The sequence below is a fragment of the Poecilia latipinna genome, unplaced genomic scaffold (assembly GCF_001443285.1).
Source record: "Poecilia latipinna isolate Pla-1442-1.1 unplaced genomic scaffold, P_latipinna-1.0 Scaffold806, whole genome shotgun sequence".
NCBI classification, from domain to species: Eukaryota; Metazoa; Chordata; class Actinopteri; order Cyprinodontiformes; family Poeciliidae; genus Poecilia; species Poecilia latipinna.
Genome location: NW_015113422.1, coordinates 143,251 through 161,659, shown reverse-complemented (window position 1 = coordinate 161,659; position 18,409 = coordinate 143,251). Strand labels below are relative to the sequence as shown.

Here is an 18,409-nt window from a genome sequence, read left to right as displayed (position 1 = left end):
CTTTGCTGGGGTTGCTAGGTAACGGTCGGGGGGGGTTGCTAGGTAACGGTCGGGGCTTTGCTGGGGTTGCTAGGTAACGGTCGGGGGGGGTTGCTAGGTAACGGTCGGGGCTTTGCTGAGGTTGTAACATATAACATTCTTTTTACTGTGTATTGACGCAGCTTCTTTATTTCACAGTTCTATTTTAATCATGTTTGAATAAAAAGTAATAATGCCACTGCCATTAAAAAAGTGCTAATTTTCATAAAAGACACAAATTGTAACAATTTAAGGTTTTTTTGTTCATTTCTGACTAAAATCCATTATTTTCAGCCTCATTTTTACAATGTGTTACATTTTATATCCATGTTAATTTCCAAGCTTCGGCAGTTAAACGTTTCCGTATGTTTATTGATTTATTGTGTTTGTTTCGCCTCCCAACTGGCTCTGTGTCCTCGGTTCTGATTGGTCCGTCTCTCCTCTCCCAGGACTCTGATTCGTTTGGCTGCGATCAGAACGCCAACACCAGCGAGGCCAACAGGAACCGCCTGTCGCCGTGCCAACCAAGCTCCGCCCCCCACAGCCCCCACCTCCAGCTGTTCCCAGATAACCAGTGGGAGGGTAGGTTCCCAGAAACGTCCCAGATTATTATTCTAAGCCTGATTTTAATCCAGTTTGATTATCATGAAGTTCAGAAACTCCTGACATCGTAGTTTTAAAATGAATGGAGTATCAGTTCTGTTGCTCTTGCTTACAGTGACGCTCTGTGTCCACTTTGTTCATGAAAGTCCAGATAAAATGAGCTCACAAACAGAGGACTGAGTGCAGAGCCCTGAGGGACGCCTCCTTCAAAACGTTGCTTTCTGTAACTCCGATACGGTTTCATTGCATTTTCTGGATGAATAGATTTGAGCTCTGGGAGCCTCGTTTGGTAGAAAACAGCTGATTTCTGCTGCTTTGCTTCGTCTTCGTGGAACAAAAGTTATTTTCAATAATTAATTTCTACGTTGAGCTTTTGGACCATTTTCTCATTAGAAAGGTGAACCCGACATTTTGAACCTGACATTTCGTTTCCTAACAAAGTTTTCCTTCAGTTTGTTGAATGAATGTCGCTGTGTGATGATCTCACGGCTCCATCTCTCTTCCTCCTCCTCCTCTTCTTCTGCCCATCCGAACAGCGTCACTCCTTTCCCATCTCCATCTCCCTCCCATCGACTTCTCATGTATGCACCTGCAGAAAGAAGGCCAAGGTAAGTTAGCTGCTTCATGTCCACCGGTTCACCCACCTCCTCCCCCCGTCACCGCCTCTCACCGGTTGCCATGGCGACCGCACAGGAAGCATGTTCAGAGCCTTTCTGACGGTTGAGATAACCCCGGTGTCTGCCTGCAGCTGACACTTTAACGGCCTCCTCTTCCTCTCCGGCTCAGCTTGTTAGCTTAGTGCTAACCGCTAGGTGGGCTTAGCGTCAACCTGCACGTCTCTGAGGAGGAGCTGCTCACGGTTTTCAGATGTAGCTCGCCACGCTGGTTGCTGTAGGAGTGAGTTAGAGGTTTTATGTGTCCATAAATGTTTCTGATTTCGACCCGGATTCTCTTCCAGACCCGGTTCCGGCGTTCAAATCCTGGCAGGATGACACGGAGAGCGGCGAGGCGCAGCTGTCGCCGCTCGCCGGACGCTTGGTTCCGCTGCCGCTGCTGCCGCTGGAGGACGACGGCGAGGAAGACGACGGACTCCAGGACGACTCGCCGTCCTCTTTGCGCTCCCACCCGCACATCCTGGCCCGCCGCTTCCTGGACTTCGGAGCGCACAGCACCCAGCGCTTCCTGCAGCAGGACGCGGACGCCGCCTCGCCCTGCAAGGCGCAGCGGTACGACCGGAACCGGCGCCCCTGTTTGGACCTGTCAAACATGGCGGCTCTGACTCAAACTTGTCTCTTCAGGCCGCGGCGCGCGTCGTTCGGCTCCAGGGAGGCCATGAGGGGAGATTCGGTGACCCATCAGCTCACCAAGAAGCTGCAGCATCTGAAGAAGAAGATCAAACAGTTTGAGGAGCAATTCGAGAAGGAGAGGAACTACAAGGTAGCGTTAGCATCTCCTCTGCTTGGGCTGCACTCACAACGACAGGTCAGGCTGAATTCGCTCGGATCTCAGCTGATCTGTAGTCAGTAAAATGTTTCCAGAACCTGAAACGTGTTTGCAGAACCTGGACCCTTTACAGACGGTTCGGTTCTGGTGGAGGTTTTCTGCCTGATCAGCAGCTGAACTTTCCAGTTTGTTTCTCTTTGACATTTGAAGTCTCTGTAAATCCCCAGAGTGACCTTTCCTCTGCGCTGACCGGGCCCGGTCCAGAAACACGAACAGAACCGCCGTACTGCCCCTGTAGCTCCTCTGACGTGACCTCTTGACCTTTCTCTGCAGCCGTCTCACGCAGACAAGGCAGCTAACCCCAAAGTCCTCAAGTGGATGACCGACCTGACGAAGATCCGTCGACAGATTAAAGGTAGAACGGCCCGCTGCGTGCGTGCGTGTGTGTGTGTGTGTGTGTGTGTGTCGGGTTCGTCCCCTCTAACAGCAGCATGTGGACGTGGCTCCCACCCTTCAGTGTGCCGGTGCGTCGTTGTGAACCCGTGACCTCTGGGATGACCTCAGCGCGGCGAAGCAACGACCTCCGACTCCCACGCAGTCTGGACCCGGGGTGTACAAACTTTCTGTCGCAGGGACCAGAATCATCAGCTCAAAATGACCCAACAGGCCAAGAGACTGAAAACATTTTTAAAAAATAAAATCACCAAAAATTATTTATTTTTCTGGCCACTCAGCAAAAAACGAAACATGAAAAGTTTTTATTTAATCTGTAGAAACAGATCAAACCCAGAAATAATGTTTTCACGTTTTCCTTCCTGAATGTGTGGATTGGAGTTAAAGTCACTGAAAAGGAAAAACTTTAATCTGGAATGACCAAAATTATTCTAAAGTTGCTGAGAACTTTATTTTTTAACTTTCAGGCTTCAGGTTGAGACTAAAACATTTTAAAGAAAAATGTTATATTTTATTTATTTTGTAGAATATCACAGTCTGTTGTTTAATCTGCATTGTTTTTATCCAAAGTTTGAAAACTTACATTGAAAAGTGATTTTAAATAAAATTTTAAAGTGATTTTAAATTAAATTTTAAATAAAATTTTAAAGTGATTAATTCCTGTTGTTTTGGGCTCGATTGAAGACAGTATTTAATCTTGGCCATGAAACCGGATCCAGGTTTCATGGATCCGGCCTTTGTGTGAAAACACTTCCTGTTTCCACCTGGGTGGACTGTAGGGTGGAAGTTACCATGACAACGCTTTGTGTGGCGTCTAACATTTTTCTAAGCAGATTAAACTGCTGACCGAAAAAACTCAGTCCAGCGTCCAGAAAAGTCCCCGGCGCCCCGGTTTGAGCACCCCGGGTCTCACTGATTGAATATTGATCGTTTTGTTGCTTTCGCCGGGCTGATCTGATCCCAGGACCCTCGCACGCCGCTCCTCCGATCACGGAGGGCGCAGAGGCTAAAAGCGTTTCTCTGTTTCAAACCAATAAATCAATCAATAACTCGAGCACCCGCTCTCCACTTTCCTCCTTCCATTGCCAAACGACCGATTGATTGATTGATTGGGCCACCAGGACGCCAGCACCTCCTTTCCCCCAGAAGCTCGCTGAGGCACCAGGCTTTGCTCCATTCACACAGACGCCACGCTGCCCCCCCCTCCTCACCCCCCCATCCCACTCCCCCCCTCCCACTCCACCCCGCCTCTAGACTGTGTCACCTCAGTAAGTACAACCCCCCCAGTAAGTAGACGTTCTGAATACTTCCCACAGTCACGGCCTGGTGTTACTGGTGTTACTGGTGTGTTTGCTGCCCAACCAGCATGTTGGCTTGAGTGGAGAGATAAATATTTAGTAAACCTTAAATGAAACCTCCTCTGTGACGGAGGAGAGGAAAAACGCTTCAGTTTGTTTTTTTTAAAATCTGAAAAGTGTGGCGTGCTTCTTATTTCAACCCCACTTTGAGTCAGAACTGTCTAGAACTTCCTCTGAGTTTATCTCCAGTTCCATCAGGGTGAATGGAGAAAGACCGTTTTCAACAGCTGGACTTTAACTAGGCCATCCTAACACATGATCTGCTTCGATCTGAAGCGTCAGAAACAACTTTCAGCTAATTTAGTAATCCATTAATCGTTAGCTGATGCTAAAAAGACTATTTGCTGAAAGAAGAACATATTCAGATTAGTAATTAAGCCAAAACTACAAAAAATAAACGTTTTGCATTTGAGGTAATAAAAAAAACTTTGTGAATCTGTTTTAGCATAAACTCCTACAGTGGTAGCGTTAGCTTCACCCAGATTCAAATTCTGGAAAAAATAAAAGTCTATCAATCACCTTTTACTCCACTTATTAATAAAAATAATCTGATCAGCTCTACACATAAATGACCAAACATCCACTGAAGGATTTCTGTTTTATTCAGTAAAGTTCAGAATTAAAAAGTGATTATTTTTACATCATTTTTGAACTTCTAATAAAATGAACTTAAATGGTTAAATAAAAAAAAAATCTGCATAATTTTATCCAATTAGTTGTCATAAAATAATCGTTAGCTGCAGCGCTGATCTCTCTCCACACTTTTCAGATTTTTTTACATTTAGAACAAAAACTTAAATCATTTTTCTGATTCCTGTCCAGAGTCGGTCCAGAAAACGGTTCCAAGGTTCCGATGTGGATCTAACTCTTCTTCTTCATGTGTTCTTGTCCTGCAGACGCCAAACACTGTGCGGAGAGCGAGCTCGGCCCGCAGACCCGTCCCCGTAGCAACACCCTTCCCAAGAGCTTCGGCTCCACGCTGGAGCAGGGCGGCCATGACGCGGCGGGGGAGGTCCGGGGCCCGCGCCCCACCAAAGAAGAAACACTGGAGCTGATCCAGTGCCGCGTCAAAGGGAAGCGGCAGGAGGACGGCTGGCCGGACGACATCAAGGTGACCACTTTGTATTTTATACACGTTACCGCTTAATGTTTGGTTAACAGGATTAAGAAGCCTCTTAATCCTGTTAACCAAACAAAGAGATCCCCCCTCGTATATTAAGTATATTAAGTTGTAATACCAAGTCACACCACAGGGTGGCGCTGCTTCAAAAAAAATATTCAGAAATTAAATTCAGTGAGGAAAAAATCTGTTGATTATGTTAAAATAAGAGTTTGAGGCCTTATTGGACCATAAGATAAATAATGGAAGAGCCCTGATTTAAATTTCTGCAGAAGATGACCAAAGAGCAGCTGTCCTGTGAGAAGATGGTCCTTCAGAAGAACCTGCTGCACTACGAAGGCCTCCATGGTCGACCAGTAAGTCCGTCCTGCTGCGCCGCCGCCCCACGCCGCGCCGCCGGCTGCTGCATGACGCCATGTTTCTGTGATCAGGTGACCAGAGAGGAGCGGCTGGTGGTGAAGCCTCTCTACGACCGCTACAGGCTGGTCAAGCAGATGCTGGCGAGGGTCAGCATCACGCCGGTAACGGTAAGGCCGCCTCCGACCGCCGACGCCCGTCTGCGCTCCGCCGCTAACGCACGTCTTCCGCTGCAGGTGTCGCCCTCCAGCAAGAGGCGCAGCCAGACCCTCCAGCCGATCATCGAGGGAGAAACCGCTCACTTCTGGGAAATCAAAGAGGAGGAAGAGGAGGAGCAGAAAGGCGGCGAGGAAGAGGAGAAGGAGGAGGAAGAGGAAGACGACGAGGAGGAGGGCGAGAGCAGCGGCGGAGAGATGCAGAGCTCTGAGGTCATCATGGCCTTGGAGTCCGTGACCCCGAGCGGCGGGTCGGTGAGGAGCCAACCGGACGGGCTGAGCGACAAGATGGAGGAAGGGTCCGGGAGGCTGGCGCTGGACCTGCGCCTGTCCAGCTCCAACGCCTCGTCCATGTAAGGACAGATCAGCAGGTCACCTGCACAGCGAACCTGATATAACAAGGTTTTCACGCTTATTATGAGATCGATCTACTCCAGCCAATCAGAGCCAGGAGGCGGGGCTTAGCACTGTCAGTTAACCACATGCTATGCTAGCTGCAGTGTAGCAAGGAGCTAAGATTTTTCAACAAATATGTAAAAAAGTATTTTTTATGAAAGTTACAATGAGAAACGTTTCAAATACTAAAACAGTCTGAATTACTTAGAAACTGTTGACTCACCTGTTGACTCCATTTCCCATGATCCTCCAGGCCAGAGCTGCTGGAACAGCTGTGGAAGGCCAGATCAGAGAAGAAGAAACTGAGAAAGACGATCCGAGAGTTCGAGGAAGATTTCTATCAGCATAACGGGAGGTAAGTGAAGCGACGCGTCCGTTTGTGACCCGCACCCGGAGGAAGAGCTGAGCGCCGCCATCTTGTTTTCCTCCATCCTGCAGGAACGTTCAGAAGGAGGACCGGGTGCCGATGCTGGAGAAATACCGCGAGTACAAGCGGATCAAAGCCAAGCTCCGCCTCCTGGAGGTCCTCATCAGCAAACAGGATTCCTCCAAGTCCATCTAGGTTTCTGTCAGACAACCGCTGTCATCGCACACGGCGCCACCTGCAGGACGCCGCCATGAACTCTTCATCAACACTTCACAAGTTGAGGGAAAAAAAAAACATTTTCAGACGTTATTTTATGGTTTGCAGAGAAACTTTGGGAAATCTTCCTGTTTGTTCGTGTTCTGTTGGGTTTGCTTCATCACACTGCCGGCGTGGCGGGGAGGGGAGCGACTTCCTGCTGGCAGGGCGAACAAGACGCAGGGGGCTGGAGGAACTTCTCCGAGTTTCAGTTTGTGGCGCAGAGTGCTGGGAGGGGCGGGAAGGGTCAGATGTAAAAAATGTTATTTGCACAGCATTCCCAGAATGCAGCCCCTCTGTTGTTTCCATTTGTATTTCTAGAAATTAAGCACTACTTCTATACAAATATCAATATACTGTACATAAAACCAGAAAAAAATGAATGTCAGACATGTTTAAATTATTTCAGTTGGCCCCTTTTAGGTTTATTATACGTGTGATGTTTTTTATTATCCATCCTGCTAATGTTCCTACATTAACCTTTTGTATGTAACCCCAACATGTCGTTGCTCTGTGTAATATAAGCTAATATAGCAGTACTGTAGTCGGCTTGCATGGCAGCACAGATCTTATCCAACACCAACTGTTCTCATTATTTGTGCCATGAAAAAGCAGCAATAATAAAAGTTTGCATCAGACATATTTTAACACGTTTCAGCTCCGTGTGTCAATATTTTCCAACATTAAAAAGTGTTTTTGACTCGTCAGAAAACATTCTGGTCTCTTAAATGTTTTTCTCACCACAGCAGAGTGGAGAAACTCCCACGCTGTTTCATACGAGTTTCTCCAGGAATCCACAGCAAATATTTCTCTGCACAGATTACACATTTAATCAGCTGTTAATATTCGGTACTTTGATTTTTGTTTAGCTCTCACATTTTTTCATATCAATAAAGGTTTAATTTGTGGAAATAAAACGCATCTGCTTGCTACATAAGTTCTGCCGCGTTCTTATTTACCTCAGAACTGTAACATTTTATAGTATTGTTATTGCCCTCTGGTGGAGAAACAGAGTACTGCATATGGAAAGACCAAATATTACTTTAAGAAATGTTACAAAAGTATCTTTCAAATTTTCCTTTGAGTCACGCAACATAACTATTTTATTGAACATGTCGTTGAAAAGTTCTACAAATGTGGATCAGTTATATTTTTTAATTTCATGATTCCGTAATTTTACTTTTTTTTTTTTAGAGTAAAAATGTGATACAAAAGTTGAGGAAACCTGGGAGATATTTCGACTAAAATATTCGTTATTGTCAGAAAAGGGTCAGTTTAAAAATATTGTATAAATTAATGGCATTCTGGTGTTAGAAAGTGTTGCCACTTCTATAAACATGGCGGGGAATCACCGCCCTCTAGTGGACGGCAGCGTTAAATGCCCAAACATTGGTCCGGTTGCCACAGAAACCACAAAGGTAACCTACGTTTGCGTTTTTAAAAGCATCAAGAGATGTTTAAGGAGACAACTGGACAGAAACTATCTGCCGAAGAAGATACAAACTACGAAAAACATTTAAATACACAAAATATTTAAATATATCAAACGGGGATTTACTTGATCTGAACGATTTAATGTATTTATATCTTATTCCAGTTATATTGAATGTGGAAAGACATTAGCCATTCAGCTCGTCCTGAAACGCTGTTGAGAACTGATCGGTTATTCTTCCCTGCTTCTCACTAACGGGCCGTTGATTCGGACAGCCCATGAATTTGGTAGCTTCCGGTTATTGTTTTAAAAAATCAAAAGCTACGTTGAACTTTGGGCCTGAAGCATTCAGCATAAAACGATAGTTCACTGACAAACACAGTGAACATTTTCATTTAACTTCATTGTTTTCAATCGTCCCTGTCCGGAGTTAAATTTCTAACGGAAGTGGATTTTTAAAACAAGCTTAAAACAGGATAACGGAATAAAACGCTGCTTCATTAATCTGGCAACTCGTTTGAATCGACTGCGAAAAAGAAGACAGTCCTTTTATCTTTTCATTTCTACTGAACTTTAAGTTCCGATTCATCCGCCAACATTTGAACGGATCATTGGAAAAGCAGAAAGCCGTTTCCCCCTCTAAAGATTAAAACATTAACAAAACGAGACAATGTTAATCAGGAAGCAATCTTATGTGTTGCTGCTAATTTGGGACTTTGATAAAAGATTTATAAGAAAATAAAAAGGACGAAACTCACCTGGAGTTGTTTGTAATGGTTGTTGGTTTTAGCAGCAGCTGCTAATTAGGCTAATTACACCTGAGGGAGGCCACGCCCACCAGCTGAGGTACTGCTCTTTATTTTTCTAAAACAAACTAAACATGCTTTTGATTTAAAAAAAAGAAGGCTGTTTTATACTTTTAGAAACTTTTGTTGTTTCTTTAAATTGTTTAACCATACAGCACCAAACGATTGGAGACATTTTCAAGTAGATATGTCAGTAAATACATATTTACCTAATAAAAGCTGATGGGAGGAAGTTATGTTAATCTTTCTCTACATCTTTGCTGTGAAAAACGAACCAAATCCAATATTTTGTTCACAATATTCATCATTTATATAAAAATATAGCAACTGCAGTGAGAAAAATGTCCATCTGGTCACTTTAAACAATCACATGATATACTTCAAAGTCCATTTAGTGTTTCATCACAGATTCATTTTAAACATCTTTACAAGTTCTATAATAATAAACATCAAACTGTTACTGATGTGCCTGAATATTAGAGTTATTTTATCTTAATGATTATTCCTCTTATTTTCAGGCAGTTCCTGTTTCCCACCACAGGTGGTGCTGGAGAGTCTTACTTACTTGCAGGTGTTTCCACCTGAGGAAGACCGCTCCCAGTTTTCTGTAACATAACAGAACATTAAATCCAACCAGATGAAATGAAAATCACATGACGTATAAAACAGGAAGATTATATTTAAACTTTATGTGCTTTTATAGAATAAACTAAGATCCAGTCCGGTAAACATGGTTCTGTTTCAGGATCCTGTTCCTGAACGCAGTGGCAACCGAGTCAATAAATAAAGTCATGATGTCTTTCCAGCTCATTTTTTACAGTGCATCATTTTCAGCTCCAGTGTCTCTGATCTGATGTGTGCGGCTGGCAGCTTCAGAATGAGCAGCAGCGTTCAGTGCAGAACATCAGTAGTGTTTAGTCCCAGAACCAAAACACAAAACTGATCCCAAGCTTTAAAAATCAACTCTCAAAAATACTAAATCTGCTGTTTTTGTTGCATATAATTTTAACATTCTTCTTGTTGCGGCGCTCCGGTTTTGGGCGTTTGGGTCGAGGAGGAATACTGCTGGTCACCACCAGGTGTCACTGCTCCAATTATTGCAACCGACTCCTTAGAGTCCGACCACCAAGCCAACAGAACTGGCGGCTCGGTTTGGTGGATTTACATCCGTTTATCCTGGAACCCCAAAGGAAGCAGATCAGAACCAAACATGGAGGCTCTCAGTGGACCATAAAGTTCTGGTTCTGGGTTTCTGCCCGGGTCATAGCGGCTTGTCGATCACTGCCACTCCTGAAAAGAACAGGTCCGATTAGTTCAGCAGTTCCTGTTACTGGGAAATTTAAAATAGATTCAAAATGGTCAGAAATTATTTTTTGAATAATTTTTTTTTTTTTTTTTATCTAAGAAAAAGCCAGTGGTGTCCAAAGTGTGGCACGGGGGCCATTTGTGGCCCCTGGAGTGACTTTGTGCGGCCTTCGAATGCAATTACAGAACTTTTAATTTTTAATCAGAGTAAAAAAAAATATCTGACACAAAGTATTTGTCTTTTTATAACCAAGATTTTACTTAATTTGACTCCGTTTTTTTTTTATTAAATTTGTTCCATCAAACTCAAAAGAATTTGAAAACTATGCGATTTCTGTCACTTTAAAGTTTTGAATCGATAATGAATAACATCCTTTTTCCACAAAAAAAATAAAATCTGACTATTTTAACTTATTGATTTTATTTTTCTATTATAATTATTTAAAAACAAAAATAAACATTTTATTTAGCCCACAAGTATTTTTGACCTGTTGATTTTGGCAAAAAGTTTGGACACCCTGAGCTAAGCTAACATACTTTTTAATATTTAATTTGTCAAGCATGCAAAAAAACTGCTAGCCGACAAAAACTAGCATTGGTTTTAGCTGTTAGGTTGCCAACATAACATGCTAAATGTACATATAAAAGAAAAAGGGATGCAGTGCTTTGCTACTGTCAACACTACGACAACTAGATAACTACCGGAAAAAGTTTTAAATAAAAACGTAGGGAGGGAGGAAGTATGGAAGTGGGTCAGCTATGCTAGCTTGACTATGACAACCTTAACTTGTAGATGTGCTGCAGAATTTTGTGTTTCAGCTAAAAAACAAAATAAAAATAAAGTTGACCCACACATCGACTCTGACAGATCATCAGTAGAGCAGGTGTTCAAATTAGCTAATCAACCACTGCACTGCTAGCTTAGCTAACAGCAGCGGCAGCTAATCAACCACACCACTCACTTAATAATCGCAAAATAAACATCAACCATAAAAACACAAACTGTAACCGACTGAATGTTTTGCTCTTTGCATGTGAAAAGTTTGTGAGATTTTGGCTGTTGAATCCTGAAACGTATAGTGGCGTTGCTATCAGTCAGTTGCTATGGCAACGAGTCTGGTTGTAATGTAAGTTGGAACCTTGCAGTTTTAAATGTTCTGTTTGTTTACAGTCGTTCCCTCTCATCAGTCACATCATTTAAACAGAATCTCTGGTCCGTTTGGGTAGAAAAACAGGTTTTTGAATTAAAACCGGGCTAACGTCTCCAGTCTCTGATGGGCGTACCGGCGTAGCTGCGCCCGTTGCTCATGTTGGTGGGAATCAGGCTCCACTTGTCCGTCATCGGGTTGTAAAACTCCACAGATGACAGGTTGCAGGACCCGTCGTCACCGCCGATCACGTACAGCAGCCCGTTTATGGCACAGACGCCTGCAGGAAGCAAAAAACAACTTTATTACACATCAGCAGACGTTTTCATATCAATCTGTAAACAAAATTTAAATGTGTGATTTTAAAATACACATTTTCCAGGTTGGAACCAGGAAGTGAGGCGTATTTAATGTATTTTATTTGTGATGTGCCGACCTGCGTTCCTGCGACACATGTTCATGTCGCTGACCAGACGCCACGTGTTGCTCTGAGGGTCGAACACCTCAACGCTCTTCCTCACCAGAGGACCGTCATGGCCGCCTGCTGCGTACAGCAGGCCGCCCAGAACCCCGACTCCTGCAGGGAAACATCATGTGTTCATCACAGGCTCCATTAATCCATTCACTTTAGTTATCAGTGTTTAGCAGCATTGAATGGTTGACAAAAACGTCTGTTTAGGATCAGCATGTTGCCGTTTCATTAGGTGTCCATTGGGGGGTGCTGTTGCATTATCACACCATCATGGAGATGTTGGTGTTTTTAAATGATCACAGGAAAGTCAGAATGTTAGTAGAATATAGATGCAATATTACCAGAAGAAAGACATAAAATTACAATAAAAACTTTGTTAAAGGATAAAGTCATCCAGATCCGACGTATTAAAAGATGATTTACTTATTTTACTTCTCAAGGTGCTCAACTTTCCTTCGGTAACATTATTCTGATATTATTTAGACTTTATTGTTACATCTTTATTCTTCATCTTCATTGTTGTACAACTTTATCCTTGTATTATTACTACCTATTTTTAATATTAAGGCTTTTTTCCCGTAATGATACGACTTTTCTCACATTATGATTTTCTTGTATTATTACGACTTCTCATATTTTTCTCTCATTATTGTGACTTTTTTCGTGTTACAAACTTTCTTGTAATATACAAAATAATTTTATTTGTATATTACGTCTTTTTTTCTCATGTTATCACAACTTTGTCAAAATTACGTATCTTATACTCTCGTATTATTACGACTTTATTTACAATAATACGAGTATTACAACTTTAGTTACTCTTCATGTAAAAGCTGCTCCCAGTTTGTGTGTGTGTGTGTGTGTGTGTGTGTACCTGCTCCACTTCTCCGTGTGCTCATGTCGGCCACATAGCACCACTGATCAGAGACCGGGTCGTATTCTTCCACCGTGCTGAGGCACTGACGAGACGCTCCATCATAACCTCCCACAGCGTACAGCTTCCCTACACACACACACACACACACACAGTGGGTCCAATAAGCCGTGTCTAGTGGCGATCTTTCGGTCTGGATCCTCCCAGCTCTTACCGTCGACCACGCCCACGCCCACGCTGCTGCGCCGGGTGTTCATGGACGCCACGAAGCTCCACTCGTTGGTCTTCTGGCTGTAGACCTCCACGGTGGACAGACCTGCAGCGGAGACACCCAGCCGGTCAGAGCAGAACCGATTCCTGTCGTTCTTCACATCATGTTGGCTAAATTAACACTTCAAACCATAAATGGAGGTTAATGTTTGACTTTCTGTGGTTTAAATTGGGAGTTGATCCTCGGTTTGGATAGAAAAACAAAAAATCTACAACGATTGTTATCACCATGGACACGTGATGAAAATCAACAGATAATACAGCTGATAAAATATTCATTCGACTGCACAGCATTCTGGGAAACGCAGGCAGACGCTCAGCCTGTCAATGTGAGCTAAGCTAGCTGGTAGCATCAACCAACTCACTGGTTCTATGGTTGCCTAGCAACAGCCTGCTGGCAACAAGCAGCATCAGTTTCAAGTTTGCCCTCCGTTCGTTCAAACTGCTTCAAAATAAAACACCTCAGAAAAGCCTCTGGAGCGTCGTTTCAGATATTTAAAACCATTTTGTTCCTGAGGTTCTGGGCGGTCCGGTCCAGCGTACCGATGCTCCCGTTGAAGCCGCCGACGGCGTACAGCAGCTCGCCCAGCACCGCCGCCCCCAGCGTGCTGCGCCGCTCCTGCATGCTCGCCGCCGCGCTCCACTGGTCCCTGGCGCCGTCGTAAACGTCCACAGTCCGCTCCCGCAGCGAGCTGTTGAAGCCGCCGACGGCGTAGACCCGTCCCGCCACAGAGACAACGCCTGGAGGACACAGAGACACAGGCTGAGGACGGGGACACAGGACAGAGACAGAGACACAGGATGGAGACACAGGATGAGGACAGAGACACAGGATGGAGACACAGGATGAGGACAGAGACACAGGATGGAGACAGAGACACAGGATGAGGATGGAGACACAGGATGAGGACGGAGACACAGGATGGAGCCAAAGGTTCAACCAGCTGATGACAGGAATCCGGTTAAAACGTCTCAGAGAGAAACAGGAAGTCAGAAGACGCTGACTTCCTGCTGACTGTAGGACTGTGTAATTTTATCGATGCTGTGATATTTATTGATATTTTTCTTCCTTGTAAAGTATCGATTTTAAATCCGACTCAAATCCCTCGTGTTCCAACTTGCACACTAAAATTGACATGTAAGGAAACAACCGGCTAAAAAAATTACATGATCTAATATGTAATTTTAAATGATGCAGCCCAGGAGCACAGAGATGAATTTATGCTAAAATCTTTGTTTAGTTGGTCGTACAGAACTGGACGAGTCTCTGCTTCTTCCTGCTCACTTTTCAAACAACTTTTGTTTGTTTTACAAAATATTTTGTTCTAAATTTTACTTTTTCTTCCAGGAATTGTTTTGCTGAAATGAAAACAAAGGATGGGAAACAGAACCAAGTAAAAAGGGAAAGAAAGAAAATGAAAGTCAGGAAGAAAACAGAAAATCAGACACAAATCAATAAGAACAGAAATAATGTGAAATAAAATGGCCTCTGTGCCAAGCATGGTGGTGGCAGCATTATGCTAGGGGACAATTAGCTGCTTGAATAATGAAGGACGATTGAATCTTGACCCAGTTGGACCCATCAGAACAATAATTCATCATTCATGTAAACGGACCAGAACCGGATTCATGCTAGCTTAGCGTCCCGGGTTCTGGTCCGAACACTGACCGGCCCGGCAGCGTCTGGAGGGGAGGTCCGCCACCTGGTACCACCGGTCCTCCTGGAAGTCGTAGCACTCCACGCTCCGGATGGCCTTGGGGGCCTGACCCCCCACCACGATCATCACCTGCACAGAGCGACACTCAGAACCACAGAACCCGCAGCGAACCCGGCCCGGTTCTGAACCCGGCTCTGCACCTTGGGGATGCTGACGGGGGTCCGGGGTCGGGTCCGGTCCGTCTTGATGAGGTGGCGCTGGTCCGCCGGCAGCAGGTGGTACTTCATGGCTTCAATCAGGAAGTCCTTACAGGTGTTGTTGTTCTTTATCAGAGCTTCTTCCTCAACGATCTGAAAACCAGCAGCCATTTTGTTTTCGAGACGAGGTCACCGTAAACCAGCAGCCATTTTGTTAACCATGTTATTTTTATCACTTTAAAAACATTTTTTACACTTTTCTACTTGCTGCTGGTGTTCCCTCTGAATTTTCTTGCTGTTGGACAATAAAAGTTTTTTCTATTCAAACTTCATATATTTAATGCAAAAACCCAAAACTAAGTCATGCATAACTAAAATAAATGGATCTACAAAAGGCTGATGAAGTCTGTTTTATTTATTTTAAGCATTAGAACTACCAGTTGTATTATGTCTTATGTAATAAACCAAAACGTCGTGTGTAATTGTGCTGAGGAATGAAAACTGATGCTTTATGTTATTACTGTGAACATTATGACCCATAATCACCAACAGTTTGCAGAAAAGTAAGAACTTCTTATGCAGGACTGACAAAGTGGATATTAAGCTTGCAGGTTTATTCGTTCTGTTTAGTGTGGCAGGACGCGGTCTTACCTTGACCAGGTAATCCCTGGACAGCAGCGGCAGTCTGACGTGCTCCATCAGTTTGGGCATGAACTCCAGACGAGTCGGTTTGTCATATTTGATCCAAGATATCATCGCTTCAAACACCTGAGCAGAGCAGAGTGAGCGGCTTAGCATTAGCTTCTGCTAATGTTATCATGCATTTAGCATTAGCTTCTGGTAATGTTATCATGCATTTAGCTTTAGCTTCTGCTAATGTTATCATCCATTTAGTGTTAGCTTCTGCTAATTGTTTATGTCTAGCACTAGCAACTGCTAATGTTTTGTGACTACCGGTTTAGCATTAGCTTACATATGTTCTCGATTATAATCATAGCAGCCATTCATTCTTATTCACATTCATCAACTGATTCATTAAGTAAAAATTAATATTCTATGACATCTATGGCGGCCATTTTGAAAAATAAAAAAATATCAGTAAATTTTATATTTATGGATCTAATTATGTATAATTTCACAGCAAAATACGAGTCTTGAATAGATTTTTCCAAATTATGGTAAATTCTTTGCCGAGCATGGCGGCCATCACCAGAAACGAGCCGGTAAGCAAACCTTTTCCTCAGTGGAGACGGTGAGCCGGTCGCTGGATATCAGGCTGGACACCTGCTGCAGAGACAGACCCAGGAACTCCTCGCTCTGCACCACCTCGGAGAAATGCTGCTCTGAGACACAGAGACAGCCCAGGTTACAGACGGCTAGCTAGCACATTAGCTGTTAGCACATCAGCACCACGCGTCTGATCTGGCAGCTGTTGACCGAGGGAGAGGCTTACCGGCGTATGCGTGGGCCTGACTAAGGAGCTGCGTGCAGGTGTGCAGGTCAGCGAAGGCTCTGATGCCCAGGCAGTTGGTGGGATGAAGCTGAGACTGCAGGAACTCGCAGCAGACCTGACGAACATCCATCAGCTGCAGGAGGCTGGCTGCTGGCAGGAGGACCTGGAACCAGGGAACCACAGACTGGTTTGACTGGGATGAAGCATAGGGTGCACAGTTTTCATACATTTCCCTACCAACTGCAGGCAAATCCAGTTCAGCGGTTTAGCATTAGCTTAGAATTATATTGTTATGTGTTTAGCCTTAGCTTTGGCTAAATGTATTATGCATTTCAAAACTTAGTGTTGGCTTCTGCTAAATTTTTTCATGTATTTAGTGGTTTGGCATTAGCTTCTGCTATTGTTTGTGTGTTCAGTGTTTAACACTTATTTTTTATGCAGTCAGCTTTAGCTTTAGCTAATTTTTTGTGTATTTAGCAGTTTAGCATTGGCTTTCACTAATTTTTTCATGCTTTTAGTGGTTTAGCATTTGCTTCTACTATTTCTTTAACATGTTTAATGGCTTAGCTTCCATTAATTTTTTATGAATTTAGCATTAGCTTCTGCTAATTCTTTCATGCATTTAGTGGTTTAGCATTAGCTTCTGTTATTTTTTTGTGTGTTTGTGTGTTTCCAAACTTGCTTAATCGTTTTAGACATTTTTTAAAGTTAGGGTTAGGCAGAAGAATAAATAAAACGACAAAAAGACGGACAGACAGCTGGAAGAAAAACATTAATTTGCTCAGCATTGTTAAATAAAAGTGACTCAGTCAGGTCAGTTTAACTCCATGTGATGATATGAGAGACACAAGATCAAAACCTAATGAACGGTCAGATGAAAGCTGCAGGTGGACAACATCACAGGTTTACACCAAAGATAAGGAAACCCTGGAGAGACAGTGTGACTCTGGAGCAGCTGCAATAAACAACATCTAACCTTGGGTTTGCAGCCCAGAATGAACTCTCACCAGATGAACCGAACACTTAAAGACACAACATGGCCATCACATTATTAAAGTCAGAATGTAATACCGGAAAATTTTACTTTCCAGACAGACAACAGGATGAAAAATCAAATTCATTTCATTCTGACACTTTTCCAAACAATCCAGAAAACCATTAAATGAAGCTCAAGATCTGTAAAAGTCCCCAAAGACTATCCAGATGCATTTTCTTCACGTAAAATAGAAAAATGTTTTCATCTAAACAGGTTCTGTTGTTAGTATGGTCTCATTAAAGGACGAGAGAAAATGTCCCTGAACATTTTATCGTCCATTCAGGGACACAAACTCTTTATCTGCAATTCTGGATGAGTTTGACAAATAAACTAAAAAAAGAAGCAAAGAAGGAAAAAAATAAAAGAAAGAACAAAGAAAGAAAAACGGACAGGACTTTCACCAGCTGAATGTGGAAACTAAAAGGCGAAGAATCCCAAATTAAAATTCTAAATATTTATATTTTATATTTTCATGCTGTAGCAGCGACTGGATGGTCGCACAGAAACATTAAGGAGAGAAAAACGGAGAGCGGCTCCCTGCTGACAGCGGGAGGATTTCCTCTCTCTGTGCTTCCTGCGCTTAGTATAAGAGGAAATCGGGCTTTGAGCAGAACCGCGCAGCTCTGGAGTTAGAACCAGAGTAAAAAAAAAAACAGTTAAAACCAGCAGGTAAACAGCCTCACAGATCCGTCCAGGAGCAACTTTCCTTAAATCCTGAATCACATCCATTTCTGGCAAAACGATAAAACTGATCACTAAATCTGTTTCTGTCGTCAAAATAAGGTTTTAACCTACAACCACACGATAAGTCAGTTTTAAGAGAAATAAAATAAAACTTATGAAGGCAGCGAGAAAGAGATCGAGACTTTCAGCAGATAACAGGAAGGCTAACTTACAGCCACATTAATCTGTTTGATTTACTGTCATTTTGAGCTTTCCATTTAGAAAACGCAGCATTTTAAAAACTTCAGTTAAGAATCAGTTGAAGTTGTACAGAAACAGCTAGCATAGCATGGCTATGCTAACAGATAGCCATGCTAACAGCTAATGTAAAGATGCTAATATTAGACGTGTGCCAAAAAATCCATTGGCATAAGAATCGGTACACTCATTCACTGTGATTCAGAATTAATTTAAAATAAATTCTCCATCCATCCATCCATCCATCCATCC

The 18,409-nt window shown here is 43.2% G+C and overlaps 2 protein-coding genes across 10 annotated transcripts in view; one reads left to right on the top strand and one right to left on the bottom strand.

Moving 5' to 3' along the window:
- fam13b (family with sequence similarity 13 member B) overlaps nt 1-7,233 on the top strand; it is a 69,616-nt gene extending 62,383 nt beyond the window's left edge. For 4 of the 7 annotated variants that reach the window (XM_015047087.1, XM_015047084.1, XM_015047086.1 and 1 more), the window contains 12 exons: nt 468-600; nt 1,158-1,229; nt 1,580-1,847; nt 1,920-2,058; nt 2,398-2,479; nt 3,639-3,785; nt 4,772-4,986; nt 5,268-5,351; nt 5,427-5,522; nt 5,589-5,920; nt 6,217-6,318; nt 6,402-7,233. In XM_015047087.1, the coding sequence (XP_014902573.1) occupies nt 468-600; nt 1,158-1,229; nt 1,580-1,847; nt 1,920-2,058; nt 2,398-2,479; nt 3,639-3,785; nt 4,772-4,986; nt 5,268-5,351; nt 5,427-5,522; nt 5,589-5,920; nt 6,217-6,318; nt 6,402-6,525 (1,794 nt within the window). In that variant the 3' untranslated portion in view covers nt 6,526-7,233. The remainder of the gene's footprint in view (nt 1-467; nt 601-1,157; nt 1,230-1,579; nt 1,848-1,919; nt 2,059-2,397; nt 2,480-3,638; nt 3,786-4,771; nt 4,987-5,267; nt 5,352-5,426; nt 5,523-5,588; nt 5,921-6,216; nt 6,319-6,401) is intronic. The other 3 variants (XM_015047090.1, XM_015047089.1, XM_015047088.1) reach the window with 2 other exon arrangements.
- Nucleotides 7,234-9,109: 1,876 nt separating this feature from the next.
- The window catches only part of klhl3 (kelch-like family member 3), a 19,039-nt gene continuing 9,739 nt past the window's right edge, over nt 9,110-18,409 (bottom strand). For all 3 annotated transcript variants that reach the window (XM_015047094.1, XM_015047091.1, XM_015047092.1), the window contains 11 exons: nt 16,201-16,363; nt 15,981-16,090; nt 15,399-15,515; nt 14,751-14,900; nt 14,562-14,679; nt 13,436-13,633; nt 12,837-12,938; nt 12,623-12,751; nt 11,713-11,853; nt 11,413-11,556; nt 9,110-10,113 (listed from right to left, as the gene is read on the bottom strand). In XM_015047094.1, coding sequence (XP_014902580.1) covers nt 10,085-10,113; nt 11,413-11,556; nt 11,713-11,853; nt 12,623-12,751; nt 12,837-12,938; nt 13,436-13,633; nt 14,562-14,679; nt 14,751-14,900; nt 15,399-15,515; nt 15,981-16,090; nt 16,201-16,363 — 1,401 coding nt within the window. In that variant the 3' untranslated portion in view covers nt 9,110-10,084. The remainder of the gene's footprint in view (nt 10,114-11,412; nt 11,557-11,712; nt 11,854-12,622; nt 12,752-12,836; nt 12,939-13,435; nt 13,634-14,561; nt 14,680-14,750; nt 14,901-15,398; nt 15,516-15,980; nt 16,091-16,200; nt 16,364-18,409) is intronic.